Genomic DNA, 16,215 nt, shown 5'->3' with positions numbered 1-16,215 from the left:
TACCCATAGTTGCATTGGTGTTTGCTTTCCACATGATGGGGTTAAAACTAAATCCCTACAAAATTAATACGTTGAAGTTCTAACAACCAGCATTTCAGAATGTGACCTAACTGGGGAAAAAAAAAAGGTGTTGCATATAATTAATTGAGATGATGTCATTGGAGGAACATGGGTCCCTGTTTCAGTATAACTGGCTTCCTTATAAAAAGGGAAATTTTGGATCCAGACACACAAGGAGAATGCAAAGGGCACAGGAAGGAAAAGATCAGGGTGGTGATCCCATAAGGAAAGAATATCAAAGCCAGTAACTCAGAAGCAAGGGGAGAGGCCTGAAGCAGATTCTTCTTCCACCTAGCCCTCAGCAGGGAGGGGTCAACTTTACTGTCTACTTGACCTTCAACTTCTAACCTTGAGAACTGTCAAGCCAGCAGGTAGTACTCTGTACAGCCATCTTGACACACCAATATATTCCACTTGACTGTAAGTCCTCTCAAGGTAGAAATAGATGTCATTCATCTCTGTGTTCACCTAGCTCAGAGCAAGGTCAGGTGATGGGGCTAGCTGGTCTGTGATGCTTGTTAAATGCAACCACAAAGGAGAGAAAGTCCGCCACTCACATCCCTCTCAACACTGATGCATCCTTAGATGGTCATATCAGAAAGACTGAGATTGGATGGAGAAAATTGTTCTAACCCAAATAGATCAAATTGTCTCCATATCATTCACACACCAGTTCCAGAATTAAACCTAACCCCCCCCCCTCCACTTTCCCTATAAACACAAAAGCTCATTATTAGGGGCAAACACCCAAGTTAAGAAGACTTGGCAAGCCAATTGGATGAAAGAATATGGCTGACAGGTCTCATCTACCTGGGACGCTGGGACACTGGATGCTGGGATAGAAACTCTCTGTAACTACACAAAAAGGTGAGGATGTCCCATGGCATGCACAATTCTAACTGGGGATGACTAGGCTCAGATACACTCCTTCACCCACTGTTCTGGGTCTGATTATGTGAAGTCACTGAGGGGAAAGATGATAATGAACCACTAAGCTCACAGAGTGGCAGGTCACTGTGATACCCCAAACTGAAGGTCACTCTGAAACCAACATAAGAAGAGGAAATAATGTATTCTATCCATTATTTTAAGTCAATTTATCTTTAAGTATATGAGCATGCATAATTGATGAATATATATATATATATATATACTTCTTTGCCAGTATTTATATTATACTTGAGAGTGAGTTGGGCAAAACAAAGAAGCTTCTAGAGCAACACTCTTAAGGCAAAGTGAGAATTCAGAAGTAACTTGAGGCATTTTCCTCCTCTTAAACTGGTTTCAGATGATTCTAGGAAAGAGGAAAAGAACAAAGAAATGAAAGAGGTAGGTTGGCACGTTGGCAGGTTATTAAGGAAAAAAAGTGGAAATTACAGCTGTGGTCATGTATGAAGCTATTCCCTGACCTGGGTAGATGTTGATTGCTGAAGCAACAGCTTGCTTATATAATTACAGTGCGTCTATAAACCTGGCTGATATGATGTACTTGTTTAACTATTAACCTCTAGATCTCCTGGACTTTCCACAACCTGAAAACACCTAAAAGTACAAGATACAATATAATTATTAGATTCTTTTAACTTATTGTAATCATAAGCAAAAAAAAAACCATAGTATCTTCAGGAATTTGGAAATATAAGTAAAGTATTTTAAATTCCAGCTTCTGTGTTAGGGCAAGTTTTTATTTACCTTTATTTTTACTTAGTTTTCTGGTACTGGGGCTTGAATTCAGGACCTAGGCACTGTCCTTGAGCTCATTCATTCAAAACTAATCCTCTATCACTTGAACAACAGCTTTGCTTCTGGCTTTTGTTTATTGAAGAATCTCATGGGATTCCCCCATCTGAGCTGGCTTTGAACCATAATCATCAGATCTCAAGCTTCAAAATAGCTAGGATTACAGGCTTGAGTCACCAGCCTACTTTGTTGCTTTTAAAGAATTGTTCCTGAGCATCATTTATTTTAATTCTAAGCAATCTGCTCTGCCTATGTTAACTAACATTCAGTTGCTGTAATTGGATATTGGAAGCAAAGATTCCTTCCTAAACTGAGCACTGGTGGCTCACACCTTAATCCTGGCTACTCAGGAGGCTGAGATATGAGGATTGGGTTCAAAGCCAGCCCAAGCAGGAAAGTCTGCAAACTCTTATTTCCAATTAATCACCAAAAACAAAAACAAAAAGCCAAAAATGGAGGTGTGGCTCAAGTGGTAGCGTACTAGCCTTAAGCACAAAGAATCAAAGGGGTAGCACCCAGGCCTTGAGGTGAGTTCAAGCCCCAAGACTAGAAGATAGAATGAGAAAGAAAGAAAGAAAGAAAGAAAGAAAGAAAGAAAGAAAGAAAGAAAGAAAGAGAAAGAAAGAAAGAAAGAAAGAAAGAAAGAAAGAAAGAAAGAAAGAAAGAAAGAAAGAAAGAAAGAAAGGAAGGAAGGAAGGAAGGAAGGAAAAGAAGAAAGAAAGAGAGAGAGAAGTAGATTTGTATGACTTCTGCCTATTTCCACTTAGCACAATGTCTTAAACATAACCAATAATCACAAGTTTATTGGTTGAGCAAACCTCTTATTTAAGTTCTCTCTTTAGGTATGTCCAGGGTATTTAGGATTTTTTTTTCAAATGGCAAAGAAACAGAAGGGTCCAGAAGGGATGAATGAGGAGAGAAACTACCTTGCAAGGCTTTCAAATATCATCTAAAAGGGGGTTCTGCTTACTTCCTGCAGAATCATTTCTGTGTTTCTAACCATTTTGTTCCTGAATTCTAGCTTACATTTCTTTCTAACTCATTATATCTTGTGTGGAATTAGAAGAGAGAGAATAAAAGGAAATAAATAACTCATCATTCAGTATCCAACCCTTTTTATTTTCCCATGGCTTGAACAAGGGATCATGAGTGACAACTGGAAAAAAAATGAGTATGGGCTGTTCTATTTGAGCTGGAAGGAAAGGCAAAAAAAGAATTCATTGGTTCCAAAAAGCAGATTCATTCCCTTCTACCTTCTCTTCCACCCAAAGGCAATCAACATCCGGTTCCTTTGCATTATCCAGCATAAGAGGGAAACTGTGGAGAGGCTGTTTCATTCATAATTTCAAGGAAACTGCACTTGTTCTGCTTACGTAGAAATAACCAAGAAGAAAGGAAATCACTAAGCCAAAGGAGAGCTGCAGCTGGCTATGTTGTGTTTTAAAGCAATCCAACTTAGATATGCAAGGAAACACAATAGGTGGAAATTGGTTTCTGTGTGATATATCCCCCAATCAGCGAATGGAATTGATCATTGTTACCCGCATTGTAATATAAAGTTCCAGCAGATACACCTGAGTCTCTCAATTAGACCAATTATAGTCAGCCTTTTTCAAGCAATGGGAAGTTTAGACTTAGAATGCCACCTTAAAAGTCAGAATGAGTCAGACTCAGAATTCTATAACCAGACACTTAAAGGGACACATGTCAGTCTCTCCATTTAGAAGGTGAAGAAATGTAAAAGCCAAACACAAGTCAACCCCTCTTAATTACCACATGTGGCCCTGACATTCCCATATCTACTCAAATTCCTATGGTATCTGAATAACATTTTTTATTGCCAACCATGACTTCTGTGCCAAGGGTTCCATGAATACATTTGGGAATGACCACCCAAGTAGAGCAATCAAGAGCTCAGGTTCTAGAATCCAGAACCACTACCCCCATCTCTCTCTGTCTTTCTGTCTCTGTCTGTCTCTCTAACTGTCTCTCTGTTTGTCTCTCTGTCTCTGTCTGTCTGTCTGTCTGTCTCTCTCTCTCTCTCTCTCTCTCTCTCTCACAAGCCTCACATCTAAGCCAAGAAGTTCTTAACCTGTCTGGCCCCTGTTCCAATCCAAAATGGCGTACCACACCCACTGAACAATGGTCAGAGTTAAGGATAGAATTCATACCCATCAACTCAGCACAGAATCTAGAACACAGAAAGAATCCACAGCAGTAATACCATCTGGGATGGTAGGAGTCAGAACTTCGTGGTAGGTAATTTAAGTTACCCTCCTTTTGGATCTCACAAACAAATCTGTGCTCCTCCAGGCAAAGCGACTCTGTCCTTGTGTGCCATCACCTTCCCAGACTCTCAGAATCTTTACCCCCAACCTTCCTTCCTACCTGTCCACCATCCGTGTGACGTAATCACCTCTGTAAGCAAAGGTCAAAGTTGCCATCAACCGTCATCCAAAGGGCTAGAGGGGTTTTATAAAAACCCAACTACAACAAAACCGTTTTTAATGTTTGGGGAGATGATAACCAGAGCCCTCTCCTTTGAAGATGGAGAAAAGAGAGACTTTCATCTTCACGCAAAGGAAATGGTGGGACCTCTGAGCTTTATGATGATGATAATCAACAAAGTCTGGGCAATTGTGACACTGTGACAAGTTGTGCAGGTCCCCCCCCCTCCCATTAGTTTTCTGGACCAAAAAAAAAAAAATGTAGGATTAGGGGAAGGGAGGATGAGGAGAATAAGGAAGGAAGGTTCATGGAGAGACCTTGTCAGTGCAGGGCAAAGAAAAGAAATATTAAGCCAACAGGAAGAACATAGCTAAGAGGAAAGGACCCCTGGATGGACCAAGAGAGATGGGTGGCTTATTACAGCGGAAATGTGCAGTGACCTGAATTCTCCTAAGTAGGAGAAACACCACTCAGACATTTCCTGTGTGCTGGCCACAGGGGTGGTTGGAGAAGTAGAACCCCGTTAACAACTTCCAGTGACAATTAAAGGGAACTGCAATCTGGGAGCCCTCCCTCAGAAGACCTCATACACCTCAGTGGAATGAAATCATGAAGCATAGGATCAGCCAACAGGTCCTGCAAAGAACCAGTGAATATTTATGGCTTTGTGGAACATACTGTCTCTGTTTTAACTCCTCAACTCTATCATTGTAGGACCAAAAGGAACCATGGGAAATGGTAAGTATAAACAACCTATCATAGCTGTGTAACAATAAAACTTTATATGTGGACACTGAATTTGAATTTTATGTAATTTTCATCTGTCATGAGATTATCATCTTGTTGTATAATCATTAAGTGGAAATTGGTACCAAAATTCAAGTTAGATAGCATTCCAATGTTGTACACCACAACAGAGTAATTAATTCTTCAAAATAGTGTTTTGGGTTTTTTTCCCCCTAAAGTTTTAGAAGTATTGGGATTTAAACGTAGAGCTTACACTTGCTAGGATGGCACTCTACCACTTGATTCATGCCTCCAGCCCAACTTTTTACTGGTTATTTTGAAGATGAAGTCTAGAGAATGTTTCTAGACTGTCATCAAACCATATACTTCAGATCTCAATCTTCTGATGAGCTAAGATTATAAGCATGAGCTACCAGCACTTGGCCTACAACAATTATTTTTTTCCCCAGCCCATGGTTCAGCTTTTAATTTTTTGTACGTTTTTCATTGTAAAAATGCTATACCCTACAACAATTTTTACATATTTCAAAACAACTAGAGAAGCATCTAAAAGACTTCAATACATAGAAATGATAGTTATCTAAAGAGATAGAAATGCTAATTCTCCTAATTTAATCATTATATAATGTGTACATTTAGGTAGCATGCTATACCCCTAAAATAAGTAGAAATATTATGTAAACTACACAATAAAAACTAGAGCTAGGAGGTAGCTCAGTAGATGAGCATATGCTTAGCATGTATGATACCCTGAGTACAATCCTTGATACCTCCAAAATAAAGGAGGGCACTTTAGCTCAGAAGGAGGGCCCAGAGGAGGGCTGGGAAGGTGGCTCAGTGGTAGAGCACTTGCCTTGCATGCCTGAGGCCCTGGGTTCAATTCCTCAGCACCACATAGGCAAAAAGAAAAAAGCCAGAAGTGGCACTGTGGCTCAAGTGGTAGAGCGCTAGCCTTGAGCTGAAGAGCTGAGGGACAGCACCCATCCCAGAGTTCAGGCCCCACGACCGGACCCAAAAAAAAAAAAATGAATTGGCCCAGAGGATGTAGTAGTTGTAGTAGTTATAATCAGCAATCAGTCAGGCTGGTTGTAACTCCCACCTCTTTCCTTGGCCTGTTCCACTATAGAAAATTTTCAACGGTAATTAATTTATCTGTAAGTGAATTCAGGATAGCAGTGTCTTCCTGAAGGGTTTATGTTACACAAGAACAATAGACATGAAAAGTGACTGGTAAATAGTGCCAATGAAAATGATGGCGGTGGTGGTGGTGATGATGATAATGGTTATATCAGAGATAATGAGGGAGGTTATATCTATATCTGGGGTTTAACATTCATCCTAAGGCTGAGGTGAAAGATTTGATGTAAAATGTATGGGACAGGGGGTCCCACTGTGCCTATTTAATACCAACTCAGACCAGAGCTAACTCAATGCTAATGATCTGTGATAGATATCACTGTGCATGAATTCTCATCACCTGAATACCCTGTGCACTGTACAAATGGTTTATGGACTGTATACCAAACTCACCTGCTGGCCCAACTCATCTGAGACCGAGTGGGAAATAAAGCCCAAGGAGGAAGAGGAGCAATGGGAGCAGCAGTGTCAGGAGGAAGTGGGTGATCACTTGGGGATTGCCCTAGCAAAGTCCTATGTTTTGTCAACTGTTCGCATTTTTTCACGTCACCTCTGACGTGGAGGCCCCATAACCAGTTCCAGGAACCATCATGGTCCTACCAGAGGGGCTTCTGTGGACAGCCCATCTTCCTTCTGCTTTCCCCCCCTCCCTTTTATGGGTCCCAGGAATGGGACCTAAGTTCCCACATGCATGTGAAGCACTTGCTCTACCACTGAGCTACATACCCATCTTATTCTGCTATTTCTTTTCTTTTCTACCACCCTCCCACCTCCCACCTTGTGGTTCTAGGGATTGAACTCGGGGCCTGACACTTGGGCTCTACCACATGAGCCATGACCCAGTGCTTTTGATTTTGTTTTGCCAATAGGGTCTCAAGCTCTTACCTAGGTAGTCTAGAACTGTCACCTTCCTATCTCTACATCACTGGGATTACAGATATACACCACCATACCTGACAATTCTACATATTTTGGGGGGGAGGGGAGGTCGTGGGGCCTGAACTCTGGGCCTAGGCGCTATCCCTCAGCTCTTCAGCTCAAGGCTAGCGCTCTACCATTTGAGCCACAACACCACTTCCGGCTTTTTTTTCTGCTTATGTGGTGCTGAGGAATCGAACCTAGGGCCTCAAGCATGCAAGGCAAGCACTCTACCACTGAGCCACCTTCCTAGCCCGAATTCTACATATTTTTTTTAAAGAAATGGCTAGCAAAGAATCACTCAACCCTCAAATTTTGTATGAAAAATGGCCCCTCTTCAATCATTTTAGGTTGCTTTGATATTCTTTTTACAACTTACAAATAACCAAGCCAAGAAACAATGTAACTATTAATGTACATAAGGAAGCACAGGAAGGAAATTGCATTGTAACTTAATTACCCAAGCCAGGAGCAGGTGGCTCATTCCTGTAATCCTAGCTACTCAGGAGCTGAGATCTAAGAATCAGGGTTCAAAGCCACACCAGGCAGGAAAGTTTGTGTGACTCTTCATTTAATCACGAAGAACCCAGAAGTGTAGGAGTGGCTCAAATGGTAGAGTGCCAGCCTTCAGTGAAAAAGCTAAGGGACAGTGCCAAGGCCCTGAGTTCAAGCCTCAGTACTGTCACAATAATAGTGATAACACTAACAACAACAACAAAAGCACATTTATCTAATTGCCTCAAATCTTGTATAAAGAGGGAGAACATATGATAACTATTCTTACTGATAAAAAATAATCATTGTCAGATATTTATTGAGCTTTTTGGATTTTTTGTTGTTGGTGGTGGTGGTCATGGGGCTTGAACTCTAGGCTTGGGTGCTATCCCTGTGCTCTTCAGCTCAGGGCAAGCACTCTACCGCTTGAGCCACAGCACCACTTCTAGTGGTTAATTGGAGATAAGAGTCTCACAGACTTTTCTGCCCAGGCTGGCTCTGAACCGTGATCCTCAGATCTCAGCCTCCTGAGTAGCTAGGATTACAGGCGTGAGCCACTGGCACCCGGCTGAGCACTTATTATTTATAGGCAGATACTGAAAGAGTTGAAGAAGGAAAGACATACAAGAACTTCATCAATGCTACAGTGGCTTTCAAATGCAGTGGCCCATAAAAGACAAGCAACAATAGGGAATAAAACTCAAAGCCCTTCTACATAGGCACTGGTAATCAAAATGGCTGCATCTATGAAATTTCTTTTGGCATCATAATTTATGTATCATCTTTTTCTTTTCTTTTCTTTTCTTTTTTTTTTTGGTGCCAGTCTAGGGCAGCATCCCTTAGCATTTTCTACTCAAAGCTGGCACTTTACCATTTGAGCCACATCTTCACTTCTGGCTTTTTGGTGGTTCATTGGAAATAATAACTCATAGGCTTTCCTGCCCGAGTTGGCTTCAAATCTTGGTTCTCAGATCTCAGCCTTCTGAGTAGCAAGGTTTATAGGTATGAGTCACCATCACCCAACTGTTTCATCATTTCTTGAGCAAAAAAAAAAACTAATAATAATCTGTGCTGATTCTATCAGAACTCTGTTTGACAGCCTGTTCTACACAAAGCAAACAAAAAAATGTAACATACTAGCAGTTCTGAAGATGTTTTATTATAAATGTGATTAATTATAAATGTGACTTTTTAATATAAATGTTAGTGCATGTTTTTGTGAAGAGAATCTGGAGAGTTAAATGTTCTTATGGCTCTCAGGTCTTCATGTAAACTGCTCATTGCAGTACATCAGTCAGCCTGCTTGTTGAATGAAGTTACTGGGTTATAAAATTATTTCACATCCCTAAATTCCATCACAGAATATTAAGCTGCAAAACTAGGTATGTATTATGGAAGGCCAAAGAAGCACTCACCTAACTGGGTGCAGTCGCTCATGCTTATAATCTTAGCTAGTCAGAAAGCTGAGATCTAGAGAATCGTGGTTCAAGGCCTAAGGAAGAAAAGATTCCATCTCCAAAACAACCAGCAAAAGGCCATTCTTGAGGCATGATTCAAGTGGCACAACACCACCTGTGAGCAAGTTCAAACCTGGTTCCAGCAAACAATATGGAGGAAGAAGAAATAAAGAAAGAATGGAGAGAAGGAGGGAAAGAGAGAAGGAGGGAGAGAGGGAGAGCAGGAAGGAAAAAAGGAGAAAGGAAGGTAGAAGGAAAATATGTCCACCTGGCTGACTTAGAGAAATTAGGTCATCAAAACTCATCAAAATCAATCCTAGCCTTAGTTTTCTAACAAATCTAGTAAAAAGCCAGTAATTTTTTAGTTAGGCATTGCATAGGAAGCTACAGAAATGAAGTTTCCAATGACAATGTATATAACACAACACAACCAGATGCTGTGTAAGAATTGTTTATAAAACTAAAGAAAATACCTGACATATAACAGTCACCCCTCTGTACATCACCTTTACAATAACAATTATTTTAAAAGTTCAATAAGCCAGGAACCAGTGGCTCACATCTATAATCCTAGCTATTTAGTAAGCTGAGATCTGAGGGTCACAGTTCAAAGCCAGTCTGGGCAACACAGTCTGTGAAACTCTTATCTCCAATGAAAATCACAGAAAAAGCCAGAAGTGACACTGTGGCTCAAGTGGTAGAGTACTAACCCTGAGCAAAAAGGAGCTAAGGGGCGTGCTACACCCCAAGCCCAAAGTTCAAGGTCAGGGACCAGCAAAAAAATAAAAATAAAGTCAAGAAAAGACAACTGAAAGAACAGAAAATGAGTTTTTTCCCAGACTGGAATTTAAATCACATCATTACATTTTTCTTATTATTACTATGTGGGTCTGGATAGCTATAAACAGCATAAACAAAATGAGTTTATAAAATATGTGATATTTACATAGGATATTTGGCTTAAAATAAAAATAGAACTCATCTAGAAATTAAATTGTATAGATGCATAGATCCCAACTTCCAATCCATAACTGACTCACCTCTATAATCCTAGGATTTTTCTGGCCTAGCTTAAATAATTTGATCCTCAAATTCAAGTTTCAGAGATACACCTTATGGGGAAAAAGAAGCAATTCAAACACATGAAACACAAATGTCAAAAAAAAGTTAAGAAAAAAAAAGTTCATTACTAAAAATAATAAGTAAGAATGGAGATGAAATACTATAGACAGATGATAGACAGACAGACAGACAGACAGACGATAGATAGATAGATCCCTTAGCTTTCTCCCTCAAGGCTGACACTCTATCACTTGAGCCATAGTTCTACTTGCAGCGTTATGGTGGTTAATTGCAAATTAATGAAAAGAGAATCTCAGACTCTCCTGCTGGGGCTGGCTTTGAACCATAATGCCCAGCTGTCAGCCTCCGGTGTAGCTAGGATTACAGGTATCCAGCTCAAAGTATTTTTTAATCACATTGGCAAAGTTGTTGTTTTTTTCTTTTTTCAAGGTATTATAAGCAGGATCAAGAAAAGGCATAATCTTCCCACACAGCAATTTATTTGGCAATATTTGACATGAGATGTGAAAGGCGACACACACTTCCAGACATCACCGCTGACCTCTGTGGAGGGCATATGGAAAACAGCTCTCGCATGCTCTTTGACCCAGGACTTGCACATCTAGGAATGATTTTAAAGAAATGACTGGGTGAACATGCAGAAAATATTTAGAAGCTTCAATGTTGTAAATAAAATATATGAACATGCAAAGGGAGACTGAGTACATAAATATTGACATTCTTAGGAACCTAAAACATGTAATTGGGACAGAGAATGAGATATAATGTATCAAGATGGAAAGATGTCCAAGATACATGCATGGTGGCATATCACAAAAGGGCAAGCTGTGAAATATCACATACAATAAAAGAATATGTATAAGTATGCATAGGCACATGCAAAAATATTAGCACTAGCTCTTAGAAGTGTGACACTGAATTTTTATATTCTTATCAGGAGTTTCCCTTTGGTTTAAATTTTCCAATGATCGTTCATCATTTTTATAACAATAAAAAAAAAAAAAACCATTCTCAGCTAGGAACTGGTGCTAGCTATTCAGGAGGCTGAGATCTAAGTATAAACCGATCAAAGCCAGCCCAGGCAGGAAAGTCCTTGAGATTCTTATCTCCAACTAACCACCAAAGAAAAACCTGCAAGTAGAGCTGTGGCTCAAGTGGTATAGGGCTAGCCTTGAGTAAAATAAACTCAAGGATATCATCCTACCCCTGGGTTCAAAGCTCCAGGACTACCTCCAAGAAAGAAAAAAAAACTATTTTCAAAGGTAGAGAAAATCATGGGGGAGGGAGGAGGTGTTAGAAGAAGAGTTGTACATTCACTACTGGTAATTCACTTTCTGGAATTTAGTGTATAAGACAGTAATGTATGTGTATAATGACCATCATGGTAATATTCATAAGTATTAATAAATATTAATGAATAATTGATAATTAACAACAATGTATCAATACTGATGACCATTAACATACTATTAAACATTAAGATTCTGATTAAATAACTGCAATAGAACTAGATGTTATGAACATAGAAATATATTAACTTGGAAATATTTCACAGTATCTGGGTGCAGGAAATGAAAGGTAACTAAAGAGATTTTTACACTCATTCTGGGTTTTTTATTCATAGATACATAGACAAAACATACATACATACATACATACATACATAGACAGAATAAACACTCAAAGGTTATATGCCAAAAATATATACCTCAGTAACTAGCCATTCTTATTTTCTTTATCTCTCAGATGTTTTCATAATAAAACACGTATCATTTGACATAGTAGTTGTTTTACATTTTTAGGTTTTGGGGGGCAATCCTTGTACATTTTCCAAGTTTTAAAATATTAGGGAGGAGTTAAAATGATCCCAATCTGTGAAGAACAGAACCATGAGAGTCTCACCACTTGGATCTATCATGGAAGGTGCCACCCAGAGACCATCCCCAAAGCCTCCTTCAGCCAATGTGCTTCATTCACACTGCAAAGAACTGAAAACAACATTCCTACAGAACAAGCACTCCGGAGACTCAAGGTACCTATTCTGATTCTGTGTCCTGAGATGTACGGAGTTATAAAACATACTGGCTCGGATTACAGGCTAAGCGTGACAAGGCCGTCTGGTACAACCTAACAAAGGAATTTACACAGAATGGGACATTGACATATCTCCTGTCCCAGGCTGGCATGAATCACAGAAGCATAGCTCTCAGTAGGGTTAGGTGGGTCTTCAACTCTACGTGCTTCGGAATTATGCCTTAGAGCTATTTCTTACATGACTGACTTAGTACAACAGTAGACCAGAAAAAAGAAATCAACTGCTGTTTCTGAAGGTGACTTAAAAGAGAAGTGAGAAACAGTGTATTTTAACTGGGTCAAACTTTCTGCCTATTTTTCAGGTGAACTGGGACTGGGAGATGCCCCTCTTACCCAACCTCCCCCCTTTCTTCCTCTCTCCCTCCCTCCCTCTCTCCCTCTCTCTCAAGACCATTCTGGCTGATAACAATACTTGTTGGTCTGTTGGGGGAGTTTTCCCCCCCTCCTGGCTAGTATAGATGACACATTTTTTCCTGTAGTTTGTCTTCCTGTAATGTTCAGGAATTCCTGCACTTTCTGAATGCCCTTCCTGCTAACTCACATTTCAGATTTCCTCAAAAAGCATATTCCTGTTTTAATATTTGGGGAAAAAAATTGAAGTCAGCTCAACTCCAGACAGCTCATATAAACAAGCTGAAAAGCAATAGCACCTAAAGTTACAACTGAGGAAAACAAAATTTCTTTTTAAGAAATTCTTTCTGGGAATCCCAACAGTTGGTAACACTGAACAGAAGTGACCCAGTCCTTGCAGCTTCCAGCAGTCTGTAATTCTTTGTCCCTGCTGGGCCTTAAATTAGAGGTCTGTAAAACTGAATTATAGTGATCTAGAAAGTTCCTCAAAAAAAAAAAAAGCCTGGAATTGAACATGTTGTTAAATTCTTCAATACGGGGAGATTGTATCCACCTTTCACTTTTCCTCCCATTTCATTTGGCTAGCCTATTAGAAAGAAGTTTAGTACTGTAAAAATCCGTTTGGGCCATTTGAGGTTAGTCTCCTGGCTGAATGAAGGTAATTCCCCATTTTTCCAAACCCATGCCAAGTCTTCTATGCCATTTCAAAAATGATCACCCTTTTCTCCCCCCCACACACACACATACACCCGGCCCACTAATAATTTTTCCCTTTGGAGAAGAACTCCATGTTCATATCAGATACTTTTCAAACTGTTCAGAAAGCCCAGCCAGGTAAATGGAAATTGATTTAAAGGATCATCTAATCCATTATAGGCACACCCTCTGTGGCAGTGTCCACTTCCCAAGGGCAAAGCTTGCTCTAGTAAGAAGCAGGAAACAGGCAGAAAGGAACATGATTTAGTTGAGCCCCTCTGGTCCAAAGAACAAAATTCACAGCCCACACCCTCTTCATAAGGCCTGACTAGTCCCCCCTCCACACACACACACAAGAGCCGTGAAGCTCCAACACTCATTGATTCTATACCTGTCCTCTTATTTGGTGTTTTAGGACAAGGGAAAGACTTGCCTGCTTCCACCAACCATATAAATTCCTTGACAGAAAAGAGTGATTGTGAGATACCCTAGGTTACACACCAAATTCCATCCACACAAAAACCCATACAAGTTTGTCTGCACATACATTTACACATATGTATACATCCATACATAAAACTTATGTCATGCTATGCCTTATGCATCTACGAAATGAAATGGGATGAAGGAGTGGATGTTTACCAAACAAAAAGGAGGCAGATGCCATGACTTGAATATGTCATGGTGAAATGGGGCTCCCTCTTCAAAACTATTATTTCTCGGGTTCAATTTCATTTTAGATTTTCTTCAGGTAAGGGGCATCTCCACCCTAAAAGACCAATCCCTAGGTTCTAAGGCCCTCTTGGTTTTTCTCAGAATTTCCTTCTCCCCTGATATTCAAAGAGAAGCAGAGTTCTCCTTTGAAATCCAGAGAATCATCACCTTCTTCTTGGGCTCAGCTAGGTGACTTTCACCGGGTAAAAGTAAAAACTAGTGCAACTGCAAATAAAAGTGGCAAGGAAGAAAAGCAGAAAAAAAAAAAGCTTATTAGATACTTTAATAATCGTTGTCCCAGGTATCCTGAATGTACCTAAACTACCTCTCCTTTTCCTATATTCTCAGATAGCAGATGCTTTCTCTGTGGGGAAGAAGGAATTGTTCTAAAACAGGTGACGGATGGGTTCCCCCAGGTATCTGACAGCACCCCTTCAAACCCATGCCACATGAAGATTGATTTAAGTGCACCCCCTCTTACCCTCCCCCCAGGATTACATTAAGCCTGGAAAATACAACTCTGGAAGAAAAAAAAAGAAGAAGAAGAAGAAATTAAGGAGGAAAAGGAGGAAAGCAAGCAAGCCACTTTAATCCTGAACTTCTGAACTAGTATAGCTGATTAAATATATCTCATTCAACACTTAAAAGATTGCATTATGGTTGCTAGTGCAATAGTACAGTTTTCCCCCCTCACATTTCCTTCCCCCAACACACACAAAGCATCCCCCAAATAAGCAAACACATCGAAGGTTCCCACAGCTACCTCTAAATACCTTGAGCCAATAAGCAATTGGTGTGTAAGTGCAAAATCTCGGGAGAGCAAGACTTCTTGCTTGCTTTTTCTTTTCTTTTTTTTAATATGCTGTTCTCCACACTTCACCTTTACTTACTTTAAAAATCAAAAGTCGCCTAATGTTCAAAGCGAACTCAGAGGAAATTTAACTAAATGCTGACACCCCAACGGGTTTATTCCCAAAAGAATATACGATTGCATTAATTTCCTAGTACTTTCACTCAAGTTTTACCTTTCATCTTCACCTCGACTTCTGAAAAGTTTGTATTCCTGTTGCATACAAAATGCCTTATAATATGTGTGCATGCTAAATAATTGAACAATTATATAAAGCATTGCACATTTACACTCTACCAACCTGCTATATCTCTCCTGACTGTGCAAAAGGCAAAAAGAGCTCACTAATCCTAGCAGAAGAATGCAAATAACGTCAATGCACAGCTGAACTGCAAGCCCTGCCTTACAGGAACTCTCTGTGTCTGCAAAAAAAAAAAAAAAAAGACATACTAAACAGGAAATGCAACTGAGCTGTGGAAAACCTCAAACTTAAAAATGCAATCACGAGGCGAAAATTGCATCCATGCATTCGTAAATGCATGCATAACCCTTTGCATTTTTTGCAAGTAATGCAAATAGCCTCTTACCTTTCGACTGAGACATTTTCCCCTTTGCCTTTGATGGGGGAGGGGAAGCACAAAAGACTTTGCCTTGCTTCTCTTCTGTAGCTAGTTTTGCAACAAAGATGCAAACTGAAGGCGTGCAATCTTCATGCAAGTGGAGTTTCTCTTGACCGATGCAGCAGATGGAGTTTCAGGGAATCAAGATGGAAATGCACACCTTGCAAAACAGACTGGAAAGTGATTTTCCTTCCAGTTGCAACGTTAGGGAAGGCTGTGCTGCAGCTACATGATGGGCCAGGGCTGGCAGCTAAAAGCTCCAAACTTGGAACTGAGTATCTTAGTGCGCAGACGTCCTTCCTGCGAAGGCCGCGGGCGCTTCTGGGTAATGTAGTTCCCAGGTGGAGTCCTCGGGGCTCTGATTTAAGGAAACGTGGTCTTGCTTCTGGCTGACAGAGGTGACTGGGCGCGACCAAGACAAGTTCTGATAAACACATAGATAACACCTGAAGTAATAAGTGAAGGACGTGGTGGGGGGAGGAGAGGGGAAGAAATGGCGAGATTAACCAGAAAAGCTCCTGAAACACCAGCTAGAGACCCTTAAGGTAACTAAAAAGCTTTTGGGGTCCCTTTAGGTTAAGTCTGCATGTTCAATGTGTTCATTTTGCTTTTTAACACCTATGTACTGTTCCTGCCGTTAGTTCATTAAAACGCCACCCACTTAAAAAGCAAAAGAAAGCAAGACATTTTTTCCTCAAATAAGCCTTTTTGATTTAAACCTGCAGAGAAGGAAAAAAAAATGCAAGGATCCAGGTAAGTTATTTTCAAGGCAAGGCTGAGGTGGGAAGGTTGAAGAGTTCGCATT

General features: G+C 40.2%; 1 protein-coding gene across 1 annotated transcript in view; it reads right to left on the bottom strand.

The window, feature by feature from the left end:
- The window catches only part of Map2k6 (mitogen-activated protein kinase kinase 6), a 111,200-nt gene extending 95,505 nt beyond the window's left edge, over positions 1–15,695 (bottom strand). Inside the window, exon 1 of the mRNA XM_013037533.1 lies at positions 15,378–15,695. Coding sequence (XP_012892987.1) covers positions 15,378–15,393 — 16 coding nt within the window. The 5' untranslated portion in view covers positions 15,394–15,695. The remainder of the gene's footprint in view (positions 1–15,377) is intronic.
- Between the last annotated feature and the right edge of the window lie 520 nt (positions 15,696–16,215).

The sequence above is a fragment of the Dipodomys ordii genome, unplaced genomic scaffold (genome assembly GCF_000151885.1).
Source record: "Dipodomys ordii isolate 6190 unplaced genomic scaffold, Dord_2.0 Scaffold7, whole genome shotgun sequence".
Taxonomy (NCBI): domain Eukaryota; kingdom Metazoa; phylum Chordata; class Mammalia; order Rodentia; family Heteromyidae; genus Dipodomys; species Dipodomys ordii.
This window is presented reverse-complemented; position numbering and strand designations above follow the sequence as displayed.